Source organism: Salmo salar, chromosome 11, assembly GCF_965601325.2.
Source record: "Salmo salar chromosome 11, fSalSal1, whole genome shotgun sequence".
Lineage (NCBI taxonomy): Eukaryota > Metazoa > Chordata > Actinopteri > Salmoniformes > Salmonidae > Salmo > Salmo salar.
The window spans coordinates 75,507,998-75,532,399 of NC_138301.1; the positions used below are offsets into that span (position 1 = coordinate 75,507,998).

Below are 24,402 nucleotides of genomic sequence, written 5' to 3' on the forward strand. Positions count from 1 at the left end.
CACTGTCTGTGATTTATTTAGAATTCAAGGCACACTTAACCAGCATGGCTACCACAGCATTCGACAGCGATACCCAATCCCATCTGGTTTGCACTTAGTGTTAGTATCATTTGTTTTTCAACAGGACAATGACCAAAAACACCTCCAGGCTGTGTAAGAGCTATTTTACCAAGAAGTAGAGTGATGGAGTGCTGCATCAGATGACCCTCCACAATCACCTGACCTCAACCCAATTGAGATGGTTTGGGATGAGTTGAGCTGCAGATATATGGGAACTACTTCATGATTCCATATGTGTTATTGCATAGTTTTGATGTCTTCACTATTATTCTACAATGTAAAAAAATTATGAAAAAGAATGAGAATAAAGAAAAATTAGGTGTCCAAACTTTTGATTGGTACTGTATGTTTACATTGCCAAAGCAAGTGAAATAGATAATAAAAATAACTGAAATAAAAAATGAACAGTAAACATTACACTCACAAAAGTTTCAAAGGATTAGAGACATTTCAAATGTCATATTATGGCTATGTACAGTGTTATAACGATGTGCACATAGTTAAAGTACAAAAGGGTAATACATAGACATAAATAGGGGTTGTATTTACAATGGTGTTTGTTCTTCACTGGTTGCCCTTGTGGTAACAGGTCACATCTTGCTGCTGTGATGGCAAACGGTGGTATTTCACCCAATAGATATGGGAGATTATCAAAATTTGATTTGTTTTCAAATTCTTTGTGGGTCTGTGTAATCTGAGGGAAATATGTGTCTCTAATATGGTCATACATTTGGCAGGAGGTTAGGAAGTACAACTCAGTTTCCATCTCATTTTGTGGGCAGTGTGCACATAACCTGTATTCTCTTGAGAGCCAGGTCTGCCTACGGCGGCCTTTCTCAATAGCAAGGCTATGCTCACTGAGTCTTTACATAGTCAAAGCTTTCCTGAATTTTGGGTCAGTCACAGTGGTCAGGTATTCTACCACTGTGTACTCTCTGTTTAGGGCCAAATAGCATTCCAGTTTGCTCTGTTTTTTGGTCAATTCTTTCCAATGTGTCAAGTAAATTATCTTTTTGTTTTGTCATGATTTTGTTGGGTCTAATTGTGTTGCTGTCCTGTGGCTCTGTGTGGTCTGTTTGTGTTTGTGAACAGAGCTCCAGGACCAGCTTGCTTAGGGGACTTTTCTCCAGGTTCATTTCTCTGTAGGTGATGGCTCTGTTATGGAAGGTTTGGGAATCGCTTCCTTTTAGGTGGTTGTAGAATTTAACAGTTATTTTCTGGATTTTGACAATTAGCGGGTATTGGCCTAATTCTGCTCTCTGCATGCATTATTTGGTGTATTGCGTTGTACACGGATGTTTTTGCAGAATTCTGCATGCCGTCTCAATTTGGTGTTTGTCCCATTTTGTGAATTCTTGGTAGGTGAGCGGACCCCAGACCTCACAACCATAAAGGGCAATGGATTCTATAACTGCTTCAAGTATTTTCAGACAGATCCTAATTCTAATTCTCTCACATGCAACACTGTGTGTTTGTCCTCTAGGGTGCGCTCTCTAATCATTCAGCAGGAGAAAGCCCAGGACCGAGAGAAGCTGCTCCTCAAGTTCATCAAGATCATGAAGGTAACCAATCTCGCCATTTATACCACCACAGCTCTTCCTCTTAACTAGTATATTAGTTGATGATTAACTCTCTGGACAACTGTTCTTATCCTGTTTTTCTTTTTTCCATGTAGCACTTACGGAAGTTGAACAATTTCAACTCATACTTGGCAATACTGTCTGCCCTGGACTCGGCCCCCATCCGCAGGCTGGAGTGGCAGAAACAGACCTCAGAGGTGAGTCAGACAGTAGTGGATCAAGTCTGACATAGAGAGATCTAGATATTCATACTCGTGTTTCAATTCTTTCTATGGAGTCTCACTCTAATATACTCAGGTATCGGGGTGTGCTATGGGTATAACACATTGTAACACACTTGTTCTCTCCCAGGGATTGGAGGAATACTGTACGTTGATTGACAGCTCGTCATCTTTCAGAGCGTACCGGGCGGCTCTGGCCGACGTGGAGCCTCCGTGCATCCCATACCTGTAAGTCTGTTTTTATGTCTGTGTTTCGGTACATGTGCAACTGAGCTAGGTAATGTTCAATCAAAGTGTTTGTGTGTATGTGGTTGTGTGTTTTGCCTATTCTTCCTAGGACTGTTTGTCTACATTTAGCCTAATCTCTCTTCCATTTCTCTCTTCTCCTCTCCTTTTCCAGCGGTTTGATCCTGCAGGACCTGACCTTCGTCCATCTGGGGAACCCCGACCTCATCGACGGGAAGGTCAACTTCTCTAAGCGCTGGCAGCAGTTCAACATCCTGGACAGTATGAGGCGCTTCCAGCAAGTGTGAGTATTTATATTATTTAACCTTTATTTAAGCAGGTATGTCCCATTGAGACCCATTGATATGAGGCAACAAGTGTGAGTAGAACTGTTGTCCCATGAGAAAAACATCCACAAATCTCCAAACAGATTGAGAGTGTGGTAACCTCACATTATGATAGATGAATATGTTATATTTAATGTAATTCAATAAGACTACAATAATTATCCCACGAGGTAAGCAGTGATCCACAGTGTACATTACAACCTCCATGTTAACCCCCATACAACAGAGGGTTGACCATGTACACTGAGGATACCAAACGCTAGGAACACCTTCCTAATATTGAGTTGCACCCCCTTTTGCCCTTAGAACAGCCTCAATTCGTAGGGGCATGGACTCTACAAGGTGTTGAAAGCGTTCCACAGGGATGCTGGCCCATGCTGACTCCAATGCTTCCCACAGTTTTGTCAAGTTGGCTGGATGTCCTTTGGGTGGTGGACCATTCTTGATACACACAGGAAACTGTTGAACATGAAAAACCCAGCAGCGTTGGGATGACACACATACATGGCACACAGCTGAATGGCATACATACAAAATCCATGTCTCAAGGCTTAAAAATCCTTCTTTAACCTGTATCCTCCCCTTCATCTACACTGATTGAAGTGAATTTAACAAGTGACATCAATAAGGGATCATAACTTTAATCTGAATTGACCTGGTCAGTCTGTCATGGAAAGACATAGGCATCCCCTTGATCGACTCGTTCTGTCTTTCCCACTCACCCCAGGCATTACGAGCTGAAGCGCAACGACGACATAGTCTGCTTCTTCAACGACTTCAGCGACCATCTGGCCGAGGAGGCGTTGTGGGAGCTCTCACTGAAGATCAAGCCTCGCAACATCACCCGGCGGCGGACGGAGCGCGAGGAGAAGACTTAGGAAGGGGGAGGTTAGCGGTGCGGCGTGGTTCCCGAGACCACAGCCAGGGCTCGCCGAGGGACCTCCACTGTGCTACAGATGGACAGAAAGGATAGATGGATGGACACAATCAACTGGACCTCACTAACAGGGGAAGAACGACTGACTAGGGCTGGGCCAGACCAGAGGTTATACAGTAGGCTAGTAGGGGGGAAAAGACTACCATGGTTTACAGTGACTCTGTGCTGCTCTGATACACTGGGAGATTATGGGGGGGTTATGATTGGAGTTACATTGGGTTCTCTCCGCCCAGAACTGCAGTTGGCAAATTCCTAACCAACGGGAGGTGAGAGAGGAAAAAGACTGGTGCCAAGGAGAAGAGGAAAACTTCATATAAGGAGAGGAGGTGGAGATGTCGAACAACGGAAGAGACTGCTCCCTGTCCTCTCCCATTTTAATGTATAAATGTGTGTGAGGTGAAAGCTCCTCTAGACACTCAGATATTCCCTCCCTCACCCTACAGAGTGTGGGCCATCCTTGGGTCAGTCCCTACTGCTCCCTCTCTTGACTTAACTTCCCTCAAACATGGAAGGAAGAGGAACTTCCTTGTATCCATGGAATCTTCCTCAGTATTCCGGACTATATTCTGCCATGAACTCTGTCACAATGCAGACTTGACTGGGCAGGGATGTGGTTTTGGAAATGGAAAATTGAGGGGTTAGGCGAGGTGGAGGACCACAAAGGGACTAGACTTGTAACAAGAGTGTATTATTATTAATATTATGAATCATATATGGTTATGATTTATTATATACAGTGCTCCTTTTGTTCTTAAAAAGGATTGTCTATTAAGAGAAGTGCCATACAAATGTGCACTCAAAAAAGCAAAGCAAAAAACTAAACACACAAAAAGAGAAGTACTAAAGATGCTGTCATATTCAATCATCATGTGCCATGTTTGAGTAAGAGAGCTGTCAGGCAACCAGGCGCGTGTCCCAGTAAAGAGGGGGTGTGTGTCTGGGTGGGATCTGTGCTTGTCAGTCCATTGTGTGCTGTAGTTATTCATTATTCCTTTGGAATAATGGTGTCATCCAACTCCAATAAAACTGCTCAGTTTCTATACATCACTGTCTAATGAATGGAAGACGTTTGTCATACTATGCTACTTACTTCCTCCTTATGGGCCAAATCCCAACAAGATCTGCACTTGTAACTTTTACATTATCATGCATTGATGTCAATGGGAGGCTTGTTGTGCTCGCACATTAGGGTAAAAAATAAGCACAAGCCTCTGATAGTGAACATATTTTATTTCTTAAATATCATGGTCATTAGGAAAATGCTTTAAAAAATAAACTCACAAGGCATGAATTTACCATGGCATCAAGGGATGATCCAGCAAATATTTCACAATGCAAACAGCCTACGAAGCACTGAAGTGCACACATTAGGTGATAAATATTGTAGTTATCTGATTTCCACATGTTCAGATTACAATATAACACATTTTAAGCAACAAACAAAGCCAAAATCAAAACAGACATTTAAAAAAAGCTTTTATTCCGCCATCTCACTCCTATGTCAGCTGGAGGTAGTCAAACCACTGCAGGGTAAAAATGTACACATGGAAGACGGAGTAATTAAAAAAGAGAAGAGTTGTGTCATACCTGCTCTAACTGTTTCAGTGATATATTAATGAATTATTTTTGATGCGTCTTGGATGTATTCTCAAGGCTTCCCTATCTGACTGGATGCTCTGCAGTCTGCAGGTGAGTTACAGGAGCTAGTCTCCCCCAGACCTAGTCAGTAAAAGCATCAACCCTCAATTCTAAATACATACTACAAAACACATATTTTATACATATACATATATATATATATATATATATATATAGTAGACAGACTGACAGACAGTAAACACTGATTTCTGTCTCAGTGGGGGCGACTGCTGGGCTCTAGTAGGACCCTCTTCCCTGGGGGAAAGTTGGCCAGGTCCCCCTGCTCCGAGGCGGCCCGCTTGAAGCCCCGGCTGTGCCCGTTGACTGCTCCTCCACGGTGCCACTTACAGAGGTCCCCATTCAAGATGTCCTGGATGTGCTGCACAATGAGGTTGATGGCCACTGCGGAGAGAAAGGCAGATTAATATGAGAGGAAAGGAGAGAGGGATGGAGATTCTTCATGAGTCATGAGCATTATTATTACCCATGTTGTCAACTCCTCGAGGAATAATGACATCTGCATATTTCTTGGTCTGGAAAAAAAGGACCATTATCAATCTTATTTTGGTAGCTAATTCTCTGAAAAGACTGGACTTTGAGCAGAATATACAGCACCAGTCAAAAGTTTGGACACACCTACTCATTCAAGGGTTTTTCTTTATCTTTTACTATTTTCTACATTGTAGAATAATAGTGAAGACATAAACTATGAAATAACACATATGGAATCATGTAGTAACCAAAAATATGTTCAACAAATCAAAATATATGTATTTTAGATTCTTCAAAGTAGCCACCCTTTGCCTTGACAGCTTTGCGCACACTTGTAATTGAGTCACATTTAAACGTCTCACTGATGTAAATCAGCTGACAATGTGTCATTGTGTCCATAATTAGGCTTATTAATAATGAATTAGTGTCCATTATCTGTTTGTGTATTGTGAGTGTTGCAGCGCTGGACATTTACAGGCAAACAGAACTCCTCGAAGGCTGGCTTAACGAACGTGGTGTACTGGGTGAGAATCTGCTCCAGGTCTCTGCCTCGCTTCATATCCCGCAGAACTGCAGGTAAAATCCACAACAAGCAGATCAGGACCAAGACGTGACAAGTATGTATATCAAAGACGCTAGAGTAAAGTATCAGTATGGAAGTGCATATGACAATCTATGGATGGTACATCCTCTTAATTTGTGTCAGTAGTACCTCTGCGAGACAGTCTGACATCAGAGTCTGTGTCCACAAAGAGCTTCATGTGAAACATATCCCTCACTTCCTGAGAGTAGAAAACCAGGATCCCTTCAAACAGAACCACGTCAGCCGGGTACACTGTTATCCTGTCCTGCAGCCTGGAACACACACACACATGAACTAAGCAACACATTTAGTACACACAAAGACACAATCTATACACAGACTAACTTTCACATGAATGCATGCATGATTGGTATGTTTACTGAACAAAAATATAAACGCAACATGCAACAATTTCAAAGAGTTACAGTTCAAATATGGAAATCAGTCAATTGAAAAAATCATTAGGCCCTAATCTATGGATTTCACATGACTGGGAACACAGATATTCAGCCATTGGTCACAGATACCTTAAAAAAATAAAAGGTAGGTATGACCACCATACACCTCAAGAAGTGTGAAGTTCCTGGATATTGGCAGGAACTGGAACATGCTGTCGATCCAGAGCATCCCAAACATCCTCAATGGGTGACTGGTGTCTGGTGAGTATACAGGCCATGGAAGAACTGGGACATTTTCAGCTTCCATGAACTGTGTACAGATCCTTGCAACATGGGGCCGTGCATTATCATACTGAAACATGAGGTGATGGCGGCAGTGGGCCTGACTGGGCCTCAGGATTTCGTCACGGTATCTCTGTGCATTCAAATTGTAATCGATAAAATGCAATTGTGTTCGTTGTCCGTAGCTTATGGCTGCCTATAGCATAACCCCACCCCCACCATGGGGCACTCTGTTCACACTGTTGACAATAGCAAACCGCTCGCCCACACGATGCCATACACGTGGTCTGCATTTGTTAGGCCAGACATACTACCAAATTCTCTAAAACGATGTAGGAGGCAGCTTATGGTAGAGAAATTAACATTAAATTCTGGCAACCGATGTATTGTATTACTGTTGATGATATCTGGACATGTGCATGTACACCCTGGCCCATCTACTGTTGCTAGCCCCAATTCTGACTTGTGCTCTGATATCTGCTTCACTGATTTCTGCTCCTGTAAAAGCCTGGGTTTTCTGCACGTTAACACTAGACGCATATTACCTAAAATGTATCAATTGAAAGTGTGGGTTCACAGCTCCAGTCCAGATGTGTTGGTCATTACTGAGACGTGGTTAAGGAAGAGTGTTTTGAATACTGATGTTAACCTTTCTGGTTATAACATTTTTCAGCAAGATAGATCTTCCAAAGGTGGGGGTGTAGCAATCTTTACCAAGGATCACCTTCAGTGCTCGGTTGTCTCCACCAAGTCAGTCCCCAAACAATTTGATTTGATGGTTTTAAACATTAAACTTTCAAATAGCTCTTCGTTGACTGTTGTTGGGTGCTCTCGTCCTCCATCAGCACCAGCCTGTACCCTACCTGCCCTAAGCTCTCTCCTGGCCCCTTACACTAAGTCTGAATTTGTCCTGCTCGGTGACATAAACTGGGACATGCTTAAACCACCTGCCCAAGTCCTAAAGCAATGGGACTCCCTAAATCGTTCTCAGATTATTACCAATCCCACAAGGTATGACTCCAAACACCCAGAAAACATCTCCTCAATGTTATCCTCACAAATAATCCTGATAGGTATCAGTCTGGTGTTTTCTGTAATGACCTTAGTGATCACTGTTTTACAGCATGTGTTCGTAATGGCTGCTCAGTGAAACGACCTGTCCTGATTTGTCATAGACGCTTGCTAAAAAACTTTAATGAGCAAGCCTTCCTTCATGAACTGGCCTCTGTAAAATGGTATAGAATCAGCTTGATCCCCTCTGTCGAAGACGCTTGGACCTTCTTTATTGATATTTTCAGTGATATTGTTAAGAAAATGAGAATTAAAAACAGGTTCAGCCCCTGGTTCGACCGTGATCTTGAAGAGTTACTCCACCTCAACAATTACATTTGGCGAAAGGCTCGGCACACGCATACTCAGGCTGACTGGCTCTCGTTCAGGCAAATGAGAAATAAGTGCACTCAGGCTATCTGGAAGGCCAAAGTTAGTTACTTTAAGGAGCAGTGGGTCTAACACTAAGAAGTTCTAGAAAACGGTTAAAGACCTGGAGAATAAACCCTCCTCCTCACAGCTGCCCATGTCCCTTAATGTTGATGATGTAGTTGTTACTGACAAGAAGCACATGGCTGAGCTCTTTAATAACCACTTCATTAAGTCAAGATTCCTATTTGACTCAGCCATGCCTCCTTGCCCGTCCAACATTTCCTCATCTCCCACCCCTTCTAATGCGACTATCCCCGATGCTTCTCCCTCTTTTTCTCCTGCCCCGTTACAAAGTTTCTCCCTGCAGGCAGTCACTGAGTCCGAGGTGCTAGAGGAGCTCCTGAAACTTGACCCCAAAAAAACATCTGGGTCAGATGGTTTAGACCCTTTCTTCCTTAACCTGTTGGGGGTAGGGGGCAGTATTAACACGGCCGGATAAAAAACGTACCCGATTTAATCTGGTTATTACTACTGCCCAGAAACTAGAATATGCATATAATTATTGGCTTTGGATAGAAAACACCCTAAAGTTTCTAAAACTGTTTGAATGGTGTCTGTGAGTATAACAGAACTCATATGGCAGGCAAAAACCTGAGAAGATTCTGTATAGGAAGTTCCCTCTCTGACCATTCCTTGAGCTTCTTGACTCTGTTTATTGAAGACTGAGGATCTTTGCTGTAACGTGACGCTTCCTACGGCTCCCATAGGCTCTCAGAAGGCGGGAAAAAGCTGAATGATGTAATTCCAGCCACTGGCTGAAACACATTAGCGCTTTTGGCAGTGCTCTATCAGAGGACAATGGGCTGAGGCGCGTGCCCGAGTCGACCCCATGTTTTTATTTTCTTTCGTCTTTGAACCTAAACACAGATTCCCGGTCGGAATATTAGCGCTTTTTTACGAGAAAAATGGCATAAAAATGTATTTTAAACAGCGGTTGACATGCTTCGAAGTATGGTAATGGAATATTTAGAAGTTTTTGTCACGAAATGCGTCGTGCGCGTCACCCTTCTTTACCATTCGGATAGTGTCTTGAACGCACGAACAAAACAGAGGATATTTGAACATAACTATGGATTATTTTGAACCAAACCAACATTTGTTATTGAAGTAGAAGTCCTGGGAGTGCATTCTGACGAAGACAGCAAAGGTGGTAACATTTTTCTTATAGTAAATCTGATTTTGGTGAGTGCTAAACTTGGTGGGTGTCTAAATAGCTAGCCCTGTGATGCCGGGCTATCTACTGAGAATATTGCAAAATGTGCTTTCACCGAAAAGCTATTTTAAAATCGGACATAGCAAGTGCATAGAGGAGTTCTGTATCTATAATTCTTAAAATAATTGTTATGCTTTTTTGTGAACGTTTATCGTGAGTAATTTAGTAAATTCACCGGAAGTTTGCGGGGGGTATGCTAGTTCTGAACGTCACATGCTAATGTAAAAAGCTGGTTTTTGATATAAATATGAACTTGATTGAACAAAACATGCATGTATTGTATAACATAATGTCCTAGGGTTGTCATCTGATGAAGATCATCAAAGGTTAGTGCTGCATTTAGCTGTGGTTTGGGTTTATGTGACATTATATGCTAGCTTGAAAAATGGGTGTCTGATTATTTCTGGCTGGGTACTCTGCTGACATAATCTAATGTTTTGCTTTCGTTGTAAAGCCTTTTTGAAATCGGACAGTGTGGTTAGATTAACGAGAGTCTTGTCTTTAAAATGGTGTAAAATAGTCATATGTTTGAGAAATTGAAGTAATAGCATTTCTAAGGTATTTGAATAACGCGCCACGGGATTCAACTGGCTGTTGAGTAGATGGGACGATTTCGTCCCGCCGACCCTAGAGAGGTTAAGGTTGCAGCCCCTATCATCGCCAAGCCTATCTCCGATCTTTTTAACCTCTCTCTCCTTTCTGGGGAGGTTCCCATTGCTTGGAAGGCAGGCACAGTTCATCCTTTATTTAAAGGGGGAGATCAAGCTGATCCTAGCTGTTATAGGCCCATTTCTATTTTGCCCTGTTTATCAAAAGTGTTGGAAAAACTTGTCAATAATCCACTGACTGGCTTTCTTGATGTCTATAGTATTCTCTCTGATATGCAATCTGGTTTCTGCTCAGGTTATGGAAACCTTAAAGGTCCTCAACGATGTCACCATTGCCCTTGATTCAAAGCAATGTTGTGTTGCTATTTTTATTGACTTGGCCAAAGCTTTTTGATACAGTAGACCATTCCATTCTTGTTGGCCGGCTAAGGAGTATTGGTGTCTCTGAGGGGTCTTTGGCCTGGTTTGCTAACTACCTCTCTCAAAGAGTGCAGTGTATAAAGTCAGAAATCTGCTGTCTCAGCCACTGCTTGTCACCAAGGGAGTACCCCAAGGCTCAAACCTGAGCCCCACGCTCTTCTCAATTTCATCAACAACATAGCCCAGGCAGTAGGAAGCTCTCTCATCCATTTATATGCAAATGATAGTCTTATACTCAGCTGGCCCCTCCCCAGATTTTGTGTTAAATGCTTTCTCTACTCTTAACCTTGTTCTGAACACCTACAAAACAAAGGTCATGTGGTTTGGTAAGAAGAATGCCCCTCTCCCCACAGGTGTGATTACGACCTCTGAGGGTTTATAGCTTGAGGTAGTAACCTCATACAAGTACTTGGGAGTATGGCTAGACAGTACACTGTCCTTCTCTCAGCACATACCAAAGCTGCAGGCTAAAGTTACATCTAGACTTGGTTTCCTCTATCGTAATCGCTCCTCTTTCACCCCAGCTGCCAAACTAACCCTGATTCAGATGACCATCCTAACCATGCTAGATTACGGAGACATAATTTATAGATCAGCAGGTAAGGGTGCTCTTAAGCGGCTAGATGTTCTTTACCATTCGGCCATCAGATTTGCCACCAATGCTCCTTATATGACACATCACTGCACTCTATACTCCTCTGCAAACTGGTAATCTCTGTATACCCGTTGCAAGACCCACTGGTTGATGCTTCTTTATTAAACCCTCTTAGGCCTCACTCCCCCCTATCTGAAATATCTACTGCAGCCCTCTGCCAGTCACATTCTGTTAAAGGTCCCCAAAGCACACATCCCTGAGTCGTTCGTCTTTTCAGTTCGCTGTAGCTAGCGACTGGAACAAGCTGCAACAAACACTCAAACTGGACAGTTTTATCTCCATCTCTTCATTCAAAGACTCAATCATGGACACTCTTACTGACAGTTGTGGCTGCTTTGCGTGATGAATTGTTATCTCTACCTTCTTGCCCTTTGTGCTGATGTCTGTGCCCAATGTTTGTACCATGTTTTGTGCTGCTACCATGTTGTGTTGCTGCCTTGCTATGTTGTCATCTTAGGTCTCTCTTTATGTAGTGTTGTTTCTCTTGTCGTGATGTGTGTTTTGTCCTATTTTTATATGTTATTTATTTTTAATCCCAGCCCCTGTCCCCACTGGAGGTCTTTTGCCTTTCGGTAGGCTGTCATTGTAAATAAGAATTTGTTCTTAACTGACTTGCCTAGTTAAATAAATAAATAAAAAACAGCTCTGGTGGACATTCCTGCAGTCAGCATGCCAATTGCACGCTCCCTCAACTTGAGACATCTGTGGCATTTTGTTGTGTGACAAAACGGCACATTTTAGAGTGCACTTGTGTAATGATCATGCTGTTTAATCAGCTTCTTGATATGCCACACCTGTCAAGTGGATTCTTTATCTTGACAAAGGAGAAATGCTCACTAACAGGGATGTAAACCAATTTGTGCCCAACATTTTGGAGAAATAAGCTTTATGTGCGTATGAATTTTTTATTTTATTTTTCTGCTCATGAAACATGGGACCAACACTTTACATGTTGCATTTATATTTTTGTTCGGTGTGTTTGCAGATGAGCTGGGTTAGAGACATCTTAGGTCAAAGGTCATGTCTTTGTTCAAGAGTCAACTATCTGAGCTCTGGAATGCCTTTTTGACCTGGTCTGTCTGAATTCAAGAAGGGCATTTCCAACTGAAATGGTATGTTTCCATATGGAATGTTTACCACACCTGGAATGCGTGACAAAGTCATATGTCGGCACCTCCACCACTGTCCCCTCCACAATATCCTTCAGGGTTTGGTACATCAACTCGTTGTCGAAAGCATCTGTAATAAACAATTCAACGTTATTCACTTTTTCCATCCAGATATGCATTTATTTTATGTTTATAATAATGATTACTTAAGTTAACCTACAGTTTTCGCATTGTAGCTACAGTTAGAACATTTGCCATTGCTTGATGGAAATGCATTAATTAATTGAATTAATGTAATCTAGTGAGTGATAAGTGCCTGATGTTATTACAACAATTATACTTATGTTATTACAATATCCATACAGGCCTGTAGTACCTGGGTGGTCAAAATTGTACTGGCCCTTCAGTGCCCTGGCCTTCTGGTCAGGTGTCAAGACTTTGTAGAAGCTGTCTTGGCTGATGATGGCCACTTTCCTCTGACGATGGTCCACCTTGTTCTGGCCCAGCAACTCCATGATTTTTGCACATACTGTTGACTAAAAATCAGAAACATAATTTCAGTTTGATAAGGTTGGGGCACAGCCATATCAGAGTGAAGTAGCTGGCACATTTCAAGACAATAATTTAATAGATGGCTTGGTGTCAAGTGACATCCTGATGTGTTTGATTTCAGTTCATTGGAAAAACGAAAACTAGCTAACGTTAGCTAGCTACTTTACTGATTGTTGAAACGACCTAGCTAGCTACCCTGACAGCTAGCTAGACAACTATTATTATGTAGCTAGTTAACGTTACCTACCTTGCCACTGGCAGTTCCTCCGCTAACACCGATCAGAAACGGACGGTGCCTGGGCCGCTCCATCTCGAGCGGTCTGACAGCAGTCATGTCGGGTCAATTGTCAAAAAACAGCACGCTTTTGTTGCTAGTCAGCTGCCTTCCAAAACAATAATGTGTTCCCGTTCATTTTTGTAAATACGCGAGAACACGGCCAAGCACTTCCTGGGGCAAAACTAATGTTTGTAAAAACGTCAAAATAAGAGTCCTCATTTGAAACTCTTTAAATAAGTGTTTATTCTGTAACGTGCCATTCAATTGTCCACCATTCAGTTGTTATAATCATGTTATATTGCTTAGGTCTACTGGTTATCTGATAAGCATCGATGCAGGAGGAAATAAAATCGGGGGGGGGGTGGACGGACGGACGGACGTCCCAAGGATCCCAGATAGCAAGATATATACACACAAACACACACACACGAGACCACCAAGAGGAGCCCAATATAATTTTCATGGAAACAATCATCAAATGCCATGCTTATGTGGAGTGATGCACAATGATGATTAACAACCACTCAACAGTTGTTCAAGTGTTCGTTTTCTACATGTAGGCTATTTTAGACTCAAATGTCTAAGGGGGGGAACTGCACACAGCACAGTATCTACTGAAATTCCAAATTCAGGCAAATTGTGTGCTTTCAAAATAACTGGGAACTCTGAAAAATATGAGGTCAAATCGTGACTTCTTCAGGTCGGAAAGTCAGGGCTTGTTTTTTCACAGTTGTCTTGAATGCACTGAAGTTGGAGGTTTCCAAGTTCCCAGTTGTTTTGAACGCACCAGGTGTCCCCCATATGACCTCACAATTGTGTCATAATGAGTAAAAAAGAAACCTGCAGAGACAGTGCAAAGGTGTTTCAAAACTGCCTGCATCCTGAAGAGTATTTTTTTTAGCTTACCATTGACAACTGGAGTGAATCTACACTGTAACCTTTATTTAAATAGGCAAGTCAGTTAACAAATTCTTATTTACAATGACGGCCTACACCAGCCAAACCCAGACAACGCTAGGCCAATTGTGCCCTATGGGACTCCCCATCACGGCCGGTTGTGACAAAGCCTGGATCCGAACCAGGATGTCTGTAGTGACTCCTCGCGCTGAGACCGCTTGCCTTAGACCGCTGCGCCACTCGGGAGCCCTAATAGGCACCCAACAAGGTGCCTAGATTTTTTTCTAATGAATACATTTTTCTTTCTAATTGCAGTTGTCCCATAATTTCTATAGACATTTCTTAATTTCTACTTTGGAAAAAGTATTTAATATCGAGGCTAAACTGATTGTGTGGACAAACTATAGGAATATACTTGTGAGAAGCTTAGGCTATTAACCTACCTCAAAACACAAGTTAGGCCTACAAAGATATCCTGGTAGACTGAATGGTCGATGTTGTTTTTTGTTTTTAACCTCTTGCATCTAGACGTTCCGCTAGTGGATGGAATGGAAGAACATGGCGCGAAATACAAAAACCTCAAAAATGCAATCATTTCAATTTTTCAAACATATGACTATTTTACACCATTTTAAAGACAAGACTCTCGTTAATCTAACCACATTGTCCGATTTCAAAAAGGCTTTACAGCGAAAGCAAAACATTAGATTATGTTAGGAGAGTACATAGCCAAAAACAATCACACAGCCATTTTCCAAGCAAGCATATATGTCACATAAACCCAAAACACAGCTAAAAGAAGCACTAACCTTTGATGATCTTCATCAGATGACACTCCTAGGACATTATGTTATACAATACATGCATGTTTTGTTCAATCAAGTTCATATTTATATCCAAAAACAGCTTTTTACATTGGCATGTGATGTTCAGAACATGCATTCCCACCCAAAACATCCGGTGAATTTACTAAATTACTCATTATAAACGTTGACAAAATACATAACAATTATTTTAAGAATTATAGATACAGAACTCCTTTATGCAATCGCTATGTCGGATTTTAAAATAGCTTTTCGGCGAAAGCACATTTTGCAATATTCTGAGTACATAGCTTAGCCATCACGGCTAGCTATTCAGACACCCGCTAACTTCGAGGCTCACTAAACTCAGAATTACTATTAGAAAAATTGGATTACCTTTGCTGATCTTTGTCAGAATGCACTCCCAGGACTGCTACTTCCACAAGAAATGTTGTTTTTGTTCCAAATAATCCATATTTATGTCCAAATACCTCCGTTTTGTTCGTGCATTCAGGTCACTATCCAAAGGGTAATGCGCGAGCGCATATCGAGACAAAAAATTGTAAATGTTCCTTTACCGTACTTAGAAGCATGTCAAACGCTGTTTAAAATCAATTTTTATGGTATTTTTCTCGTAAAATAGCGATAATATTCCAACCAGACAATACTGTATTCATTCAAAGACGAAAAGAAAAAACAGCATGGTCTCGTGAATGCGCATCTCCAATCTCTTTGTCACTAGGCAGACCACTGACAAACTGAGCTACCATACTCTGCTCAGAGACAGGAGACGCCTCAATCCGCATTCTGAAGGCTTTAGAGAGCCAATGGAAGCCTTAGAAAGTGCAACGTAACAGCTCAGATACTGTAGTTTCGATAGAGAACAAAAGGACTACAAATTCGCAGACAGGTCACTTCCTGCTTGGAATCTTCTCAGGTTTTTGCCTGCCATATGAGTTCTGTTATACTCAGACACCATTCAAACAGGTTTAGACACTTTAGAGTGTTTTCTATCCAAATCTACTAATAATATGCATATTCTCGTTTCTGGGCAAGAGTAGTAACCAGTTTAAATCGGGTACGTTTTTTTCATCCGGCCGTGAAAATACTGCCCCCTATCCCAAACAGGGATAGGGGGCAGAGTATCCTGCCTTGGCAAATCGTGCTTATTCACATAGATAGCCTACTCTTTACAGGTACCCCACTAGTAATTAGCCTGTAGGGGAAGAGGTCTAAAGTGATTTTTACATAGTCCTAGCATGCATCCCAAATGGCACACTATTCCCAACAAGGTGCACTACTTTTGACCAAAGCCCTATCAACCCGGGTCAAAAGTAGTGCACAATGTAGTGAATAGGGTGCCATTTTAGGACATAACCAGAATGTCTCTTGGATGATCAGAAGACACCAACTCAATATGTACAGTATCATTGACAGTAGCTGTGCAGTTATACACATTGTTACAGTGTGGTTTTTATTATTTTGATGAGATATATTGTATTTCAAGCATAGAAGTGGGTTAATTGGTTAAAGGAAAACTCCACCCCAAAACTATCTTTTGGTATTTGTTTCATTAGTCCACTGTTGATATAGTCCCAAAATGTTTTGCATATCAGCAATCGAGTTTTCAAGATGTTTAACTTTCAAAACACAGACCTGACCTGTATGATGCATTTTGCAATGGACTAATGAAACAAATAACAAAATATAGTTTTTGTAAAAAAACTGAAAATAGGCTTATATGGCTCTGGTCTGGTGATTGGTTGTCTGTCTGGGTGGGTGTGGTCTCCCATAGTATCACATTACATCACAATCTTTATGTCATAAAAAAAACTGTGTTTAGAGATGTTGACAGCTTAAATGGTTGGCCATAGCATTATTGTCACTTTACGGCAACTTGTCACTTAAGAGTTCAATTCGGGTTCAAAATCATTGCTATATCTTGGATGGTTATTTTGAAGTGTTTGGTGGTAAGTAGTTGTGACCACTTGTGATTTAGTGTAAGTAGGCTTATTTAGTGGAACAATTGAATTGAGATGATTTAAATAATGTAAGATTTCTAAGCCATAGTGTCTATTTTTCAGGATTACAGTAATTAAGTAACCGATGGGAAAGTTCTCCTTCCCAAGGCTCATCATAAGAATGGTTAGAATCTCATTTCTTTCTCACCACTTTCATAAAGTCAAAACTCCAGTGCTTTAAAAATCATCATTTTGACATATGAGCTTTTCTAAGATTGAAAATTACAAGCTTGTGTCATGATAACCTCTACCCCCCTTATTACTGACTGCATATTTGTCATTATTTTCATTTTCTAGCCAATCAGACTGCACGGGACGATTCCCAAACTCCCCAGGCTCACAACACCCCAGCCTCACAACTTCTCACAACTCCCCAGCCTCACTGTAAGTCCCAATCTGTATGCTAAATATATGTCTTCCTTTTCTAAAGTGGTCCAGTCTAACAATTCATGGTCAATTGTACTAACTATGGCTTGATCTAGTGTCAACATTATACCTTCTTGATACTCTATATCAGGTATTACCAAACCCCAGTGGTACGTGCAATACCCTCGGGAGTACGCCAACTGAAAACGTGATGAACATTTTTTTTGTTTTTTTATCTAAAATGTTTTCTTTTTTTCTTCACATTTTCAAACAGTCCATTTAACTTTCCAACGGGGTTATACATTTGGCTGAGGTTTTTTTATCACCTGAGTAGCCTCGTTTCACTGCCAAAAATTAAATTAAACCATCTAGTGTTCAGCGAAATAACAACACAATGTCAAATACAGGTAGCCTAGTCAAATAATTAACATCCAATCACATTTACCGTTACTCTCTCGCAGGAATTTCACTAACGGTTCGTATGTAGCCAAACTTAGCTGCTGCTCATTTGGTTTGCTCGAAAATTGATAAATGGTTTAAAAAAAGTAAGGCCCGCGTCCATAGAGACAAATACCAGCTCTACTGGTAGGACTGCTACTACCAGCAGCACCTGCACATGTCGACGACACAAGTTGTTCTGCTTCCACGAGCACATCCAATGCTAGCATCAGTAATTCTACATTTGTTGTTAGACCAGCTAGCATAGACACTGAAAGTTGTGAATCTGATGCAGCCGAAGAGCTACTGCCCCCTTACCCGGGAAAGCACCGAACAACAGACAGGGATGTTACCTCACCTCGCTCATGAACTCATCCTTGACCGCTGGCTACGTCCCTTCCGTCTTCAAGAGAGCGAGAGTTTCACCCCTTCTCAAAAAAACCTACACTCGATCCCTCCGATGTTAACAACTACAGACCAGTATCCCTTCTTTCTTTCCTCTCCAAAACTCTTGAGCGTGCCGTCCTTGGCCAGCTCTTTTGCTATCTCTCTCAGAATGACCTTCTTGATCCAAATCAGTCAGGTTTCAAGACTGGTCATTCAACTGAGACTGCTCTTCTCTGTGTAATGGAGCCTCTCCGCACTGCTAAAGCTAACTCTCTCTCCTCTGCTCTCATCCTTCTAGACCTATCTGCTGCCTTTCATACTGTGAACCATCAGATCCTCCTCTCCACCCTCTCCGAGTTGGGCATCTCCGGTGCGGCTCACTCTTGGATTGCGTCCTACCTGACAGGTTGCTCCTACCAGGTGGTATGGCGAGAATCCTTCTCCGCACCACGTGCTCTCACCACTGGTGTCCCCCAGGGCTCAGTTCTAGGCCCTCTCCTATTCTCGCTATACACCAAGTCACTAGGCTCTGTCATATCCTCACATGGTCTCTCCTATCATTGCTACGCAGATGACACACAATTCATCTTCTCCATTCCCCCTTCTGATAACCAGGTGGTGAATCGCATCTCTGCATGTCTGGCAGACATATCAGTGTGGATGACGGATCACCACCTCAAGCTGAACCTCAGCAAGACGGAGCTGCTCTTCCTCCCGGGGAAGGACTGCCCGTTCCATGATCTCGCCATCACGGTTGACAACTCCATTGTGTCCTTCTCCCAGAGTGCTAAGAGCCTTGGCGTGACCCTGGACAACACCCTGTCGTTCTCTGCTAATATCAAGGCGGTGACCCGATCCTGTAGGTTCATGCTCTACAACATTCGCAGAGTACGACCCTGCCTCACACAGGAAGCGGCGCAGGTCCTAATCCAGGCACTTGTCATCTCACGTCTGGATTACTGCAACTCGCTGTTGGCGGGGCTCCCTGCCTGTGCCATCAAACCCCTACAACTCATTCAGAACGCCGCAGCCCGTCTGGTGTTCAACCTTCCCAAGTTCTCTCACGTCACCCCGCTCCTCCGCACACTCCACTGGCTTCCAGTTGAAGCTCGCATCTGCTACAAGACGATGGTGCTTGCCTACGGAGCTGTGAGGGGAACGGCACCTCCGTACCTTCAGGCTCTGATCAGGCCCTACACCCAAACAAGGGCACTGCGTTCATCCACCTCTGGCCTGCTGGCCCCCCTACCTCTGAGGAAGCACAGTTGCCGCTCAGCCCAGTCAAAACTGTTCGCTGCTCTGGCACCCCAATGGTGGAACAAGCTCCCTCACGACGCCAGGACAGCGGAGTCAATCACCACCTTCCGGAGACACCTGAAACCCCACCTCTTTAAGGAATACCTGGGATAGGATTAAGTAATCCTTCTAACCCCCACCCCCCCCAAAAAGATATAGATGTACTATTGTAAAGTGGTTGTTCCACTGGATATCATAAGGTGAATGCACCAATTTGTAAGTCGCTCTGGATAAGAGCTTCTGCTAAATGACGTAAATGTAAATGTATATATATTTATATCTTTTTTCTTCGCATATATTTTTCTTAACCTGTTGGGGATAGGGGGCAGTATTTGCACGGCCGGATAAAAAACGTACCCGATTTAATCTGGTTACTACTCCTGCCCAGTAACTAGAATATGCATATAATTGTTTGATTTGGATAGAAAACACCCTAAAGTTTCTAAAACTGTTTGAATGGTGTCTGTGAGTATAACAGAACTCATTTGGCAGGCCAAAACCTGAGAAGATTCCAAACAGGAAGCACTCTCTCTGACCATTTCATGGCCTTCTTGATCATCTCTAACCAAAACAGGGGATCTCTGGCATAACGTGACATTTTCTAACGCTCCCATAGGCTCTCAGAAGGCGCCAGAAAGATGAATGGTGGCTTTGCAGGCCATGGCTGAAAAACATTAGCGCATTTTGATAGTGGTCGATCTGAGGACAATGAGACTGGAGGCGCTAACACGAGCCGACACCATGTTTACTTTCTCTCTCTTTGAACGAAAACAACGACTCCCGGTCGGAGTATTATCGCTTTTTTACGAGAAAAATAGCATAAAAATTGATTTTAAACAGCGGTTGACATGCTTCGAAGAACGGTAATGGAATATTTCGATTTTTTTTGTCACGAAACGCGTCGGGCGCGTCACCCTTCTTTACCATTCGGATAGTGTCTTGAACGCACTAACAAAACGCCGCTATTTGGATATAACTATGGATTATTTGGGACCAAACCAACATTTGTTATTGAAGTAGAAGTCCTGGGAGTGCATTCTGACGAAGAACAGCAAAGGTAATCAAACTTTTCTAATAGTAAATCGGAGTTTGGTGAGCGTCAAAATAGCTAGCCTGTGATGGCCGGGCTATCTACTCAGAATATTGCAAAATGTGCTTTCACCGAAAAGCTATTTTAAAATCGGACATAGCGAGTGCATAAAGGAGTTCTGTATCTATAATTCTTAAAATAATTGTTATGTTTTTTGTGAACGTTTATCGTGAGTAATTTAGTAAATTCACCGGAAGTGTTCGGTGGGAATGCTAGTCACATGCTAGTCACATGCTAATGTAAAAAGCTGTTTTTTTATATAAATATGAACTTGATTGAACAAAACATGCATGTATTGTATAACATAATGTCCTAGGATTGTCATCTGATGAAGATCATCAAAGGTTAGTGCTGCATTTAGCTGTGGTTTGGGTTTATGTGACATTATATGCTAGCTTGAAAAATGGGTGTCTGATTATTTCTGGCTGGGTACTCTGCTGACATAATCTAATGTTTTGTTTTCGTTGTAAAGCCTTTTTGAAATCGGACAGTATGGTTAGATTAACGAGAGTCTTGTCTTTAAAATGGTGTAAAATAGTCATATGTTTGAGAAATTGAAGTAATAGCATTTCTAAGGTATTTGAATATCGCACCACGGGATTACACTGGCTGTTGAGCGTCCCACCTAGCCCATAGAGGTTCAACATACTCTCCTGCAAACCGCCTCATCTAATGTGGTATGGATCTGCTATTTTCTTTACTTTAGAACCGGAACCCCCAACAGTAGTCAGCTAGCCACTGCTAGTGGTCATCAGCTAACCTTTAGCCAGGACAACTCCTGCCAGTCTGTACAGCGTGTTTCAACACAGAGCTTATTTGATTCCTTTTTCTCCATATCACCGGATTCCTACCGCAAGCTCTGAACCTCTTCACCTGGATCATCGCAGCTAGCTAGCTGCTATCCGATTGGCTTCTCCTGGCTAACGTCTCTGTCCCGACGAAAGCACCAATTAACCTGGAGCTAGCCAATGCTAGGCCCATCTCCCGGCTAGCTGAAGAGGTCCATCAGCCACTCCTTGGGCTACAATACCTATTTGCCAATTGGCCTGGACCCCTTTTACTACACGGACCCCTGCTGATCCATCACGACTGGTCTGCCGGCGTAACCACACGAGGGGGCTACAACAACAGACTTCCTCAGTTGCGACATCCCTCTAAGGCCCTTCTGCTAGCCCCGGCCCGCTAGCTGTCTGAATCGCCGTGTCTCTAGCCCGTCCAGCTACTCATTGGACCCTATGATCACTCGGCTTACCATGCCTCTCCCTAATGTCAATATGCCTTATCGATTGCTGTTTTGGTTCGTGATTGTCTTATTTCACTGTAGAGCCTCCAGCCCTGCTCAATATGCCTCAACTAACCCTCTTGTCCCACCTCACACACATGCGGTGACCTCACCTGGATAAATTCATGTCTCTAGAGACAATACCTCTCTCATCGCCACTCAATGCCTAGGTTTACCTGAACTGTATTCACATCCTACCATACCTTTGTCTGTACAGTCGTGGCCAAAAGTTTTGAGAATGACACAAATCTTAATTTTCACAAAGTTTGCTGCTTCAGTGTCTTTAGATATTTCTGTAAGATGTTACTATGGAATACTGAAGTAATTACACACACACACACACACACACTTAAATTGAACATTACCTACTAGCTCTGTGGTTCAATGGTGGGTTAACAACTGTAAGTAACCAAAAACACAGTGACCCCTCTCCTCAGACCACCACAGTGGGTGGAGATGCAGCTGTCATGTAGAGTAAACACCTGTACAGTCGTGGCCAAAGGTTTTGAATGACACAAATATTAATTTCCACAAAGTTTGCTGCTTCAGTGTCTTTAGATATTTTTGTCAGATGTTACTATGGAATACTGAATTAAAATTACAAGCATTTCATAAGTGTCAAAGGCTTTTATTGACAATTACATGAAGTTGACGCAAAGAGCCAATATTTGCAGTGTTGACCCTTCTTTTTCAAGACCTCTGCAATCTGCCCTGGCATGCTGTCAATTAACTTCTGGGCCACATCCTGACTGATGGTAGCCCATTCTTGCGTAATCAATGCTTGGAGTTTGTCAGAATTTGTGGGTTTTTGTTTGTCCACCCGCCTCTTGAGGATTGACCACAAGTTCTCAATGGGATTAAGGTCTGGGGAGTTTCCTGGCCATGGACCCAAAATATCGATGTTTTGTTCCCAGAGCCACGTAGTTATCACTTTTGCCTTAGGTCAAGGTGCTCCATCATGCTGGAAAAGTCATTGTTCGTCACCAAACTGTTCCTGGATGGTTGGGAGAAGTTGCTCTCGGAGGATGTGTGGTACCATTCTTTATTCATGGCTGTGTTCTTAGGCAAAATTGTGAGTGAGCCCACTTCCTTGGCTGAGAAGCAACCCCACACATGAATGGTCTCAGGATGCTTTACTGTTGGCATGACACAGGACTGATGGTAGAGCTCACCTTGTCTTCTCCGGACAAGCTTTTTTCCGGATGCCCCAAACAATCAGAAAGGGGATTCATCAGAGAAAATGACTTTACCCCACTCCTCAGCAGTCCAATCCCTGTACCTTTTGCAGAATATCAGTCTGTCCCTGATGTTTTTCCTGGAGAGAAGTGGCTTCTTTGCTGCCCTTCTTGACACCAGGCAAATCCTCAAAGTCTTCGCCTCACTGTGCGTGCAGATGCACTCACACCTGCCTGCAGCCATTCCTGAGCAAGCTCTGTACGGGTGGTGCCCCGATCCCGCAGCTGAATCAACTTTAGGAGACGGTCCTGGCGCTTGCTGGACTTTCTTGGGCGCCCAGAAGCCTTCTTCATAACAATTGAACCACTCTCCTTGAAGTTCTTGACGATCTGATAAATGGCTGATTTAGGTGCAATCTTACTGGCAGCAATATCCTTGCCTGTGAAGCACTTTCTGTGCAAAGCAATGATGACGGCACGTGTTTCCTTGCAGGTAACCATGGTTGACAGAGGAAGAACAATGATTCCAAGCACCACCCTCCTTTTGAAGCTTCCAGTCTGATATTCAAACTCAGTCAGAATGACAGAGTGATCTCCAGCCTTGTCCTCGTCAACACTCACACCTGTGTTAATGAGAGAATCACTGACATGATGTCAGCTGGTCCTTTTGTGGCAGGGCTGAAATGCAGTGGAAATGTTTTTGGGGGATTCAGTTCATTTGCATGGCAAAGAGGGACTTTGCAATTAATTGCAATTTATCTAATCACTCTTCATAACATTCTGGAGTATATGCAAATTGCCATCATACAAACGGCGGCAGCAGACTTTGTGAAAATTAATATTTGTGTCATTTAATTTTTTTTTACCCACGACTGTACATTATGTATTGAATCTATTCTACCGCGCCCAGAAACATGCTCCTTTTACTCTCTGTTCCGAATGTACTAGACGACCAGTTCTTATAGCCCTTAGACGTACTCTTATCCTACTCCTCCTCTGCTCCTCTGGTGATGTAGCGGTTAATCCAGGCCCTGCAGTGCCTTGCTCCACTCCCATTCCCCAGGCCCTCTCATTTGTTGACTTTTGTAACTGTAAAAGCCTTGGTTTCATGCATGTTAACATTAGAAGCCTCCTCCCTAAGTTTGTTTTATTCACTGCTTTAGCAAACTCCGCCAACCCTGTTGTCCAAGCTGTGTCTGAATCCTAGTTTAGGAAGGCCACCAAAAACCCTGACATTTCCATCCTTAACTATAACATTTTCCGACAAGATAGAACTGCCAAAGGGGGCGATGTTGCAATCTACTGCAGAGATAGCCTGCAGAGTTCTGTCTTACTATCCAGGTCTGTGCCCAAACAATTTGAGCATATACTTTTAAAAATCCACCTTTCCAGAAACAAGTCTCTCACCGTTGCCGCTTCCTATAGACCACCTTCTTCCCCTAGCTGTGCCCAGGACACCATATGTGAATTGATTGCCCCCCATCTATCTTCAGAGCTCGTGCTGTTAGGTGACCTAAACTGGGACATGCTTAACACCCCAGCCATCCTACAATCTAAGCTTGATGCCC

At 42.7% G+C, this 24,402-nt stretch overlaps 2 protein-coding genes across 7 annotated transcripts in view; one reads left to right on the plus strand and one right to left on the minus strand.

The window, feature by feature from the left end:
- LOC106562868 (rap guanine nucleotide exchange factor 1) overlaps nucleotides 1-4,412 on the plus strand; it is a 126,325-nt gene extending 121,913 nt beyond the window's left edge. For all 6 annotated transcript variants that reach the window (XM_082958049.1, XM_082958050.1, XM_045689808.2 and 3 more), the window contains 5 exons: nucleotides 1,544-1,622; nucleotides 1,736-1,837; nucleotides 1,992-2,089; nucleotides 2,262-2,390; nucleotides 3,161-4,412. In XM_082958049.1, the coding sequence (XP_082814175.1) occupies nucleotides 1,544-1,622; nucleotides 1,736-1,837; nucleotides 1,992-2,089; nucleotides 2,262-2,390; nucleotides 3,161-3,311 (559 nt within the window). In that variant the 3' untranslated portion in view covers nucleotides 3,312-4,412. The remainder of the gene's footprint in view (nucleotides 1-1,543; nucleotides 1,623-1,735; nucleotides 1,838-1,991; nucleotides 2,090-2,261; nucleotides 2,391-3,160) is intronic.
- A 170-nt stretch (nucleotides 4,413-4,582) lies between these two features.
- LOC106562869 (uridine-cytidine kinase 1) lies at nucleotides 4,583-13,239 on the minus strand. Its single transcript, XM_014127924.3, has 7 exons — nucleotides 13,050-13,239; nucleotides 12,627-12,786; nucleotides 12,284-12,380; nucleotides 6,213-6,355; nucleotides 5,976-6,070; nucleotides 5,493-5,541; nucleotides 4,583-5,410 (listed from the first exon to the last, which is right to left on the minus strand). Exons 1-7 carry the CDS (start codon nucleotides 13,134-13,136, stop codon nucleotides 5,223-5,225), a joined length of 819 nt encoding a protein of 272 aa, XP_013983399.1. The 5' UTR covers nucleotides 13,137-13,239; the 3' UTR covers nucleotides 4,583-5,222.
- Between the last annotated feature and the right edge of the window lie 11,163 nt (nucleotides 13,240-24,402).

Coding starts and splice junctions, on each gene's coding strand:
- LOC106562869 (XM_014127924.3), bottom strand. CDS start 13,136: ATGACTGCTGTCAGACCGCTCGAGATGGAGCGGCCCAGGCACCGTCCG. Junction 6,356..12,283: donor GACTTTGTCACGCATTCCAG/GTGTGGTAAACA, acceptor TGTGTGTTCCAG/GCTGCAGGACAGGATAACAG. Junction 6,071..6,212: donor TGTCAGACTGTCTCGCAGAG/GTACTACTGACA, acceptor TTTTACCTGCAG/TTCTGCGGGATATGAAGCGA.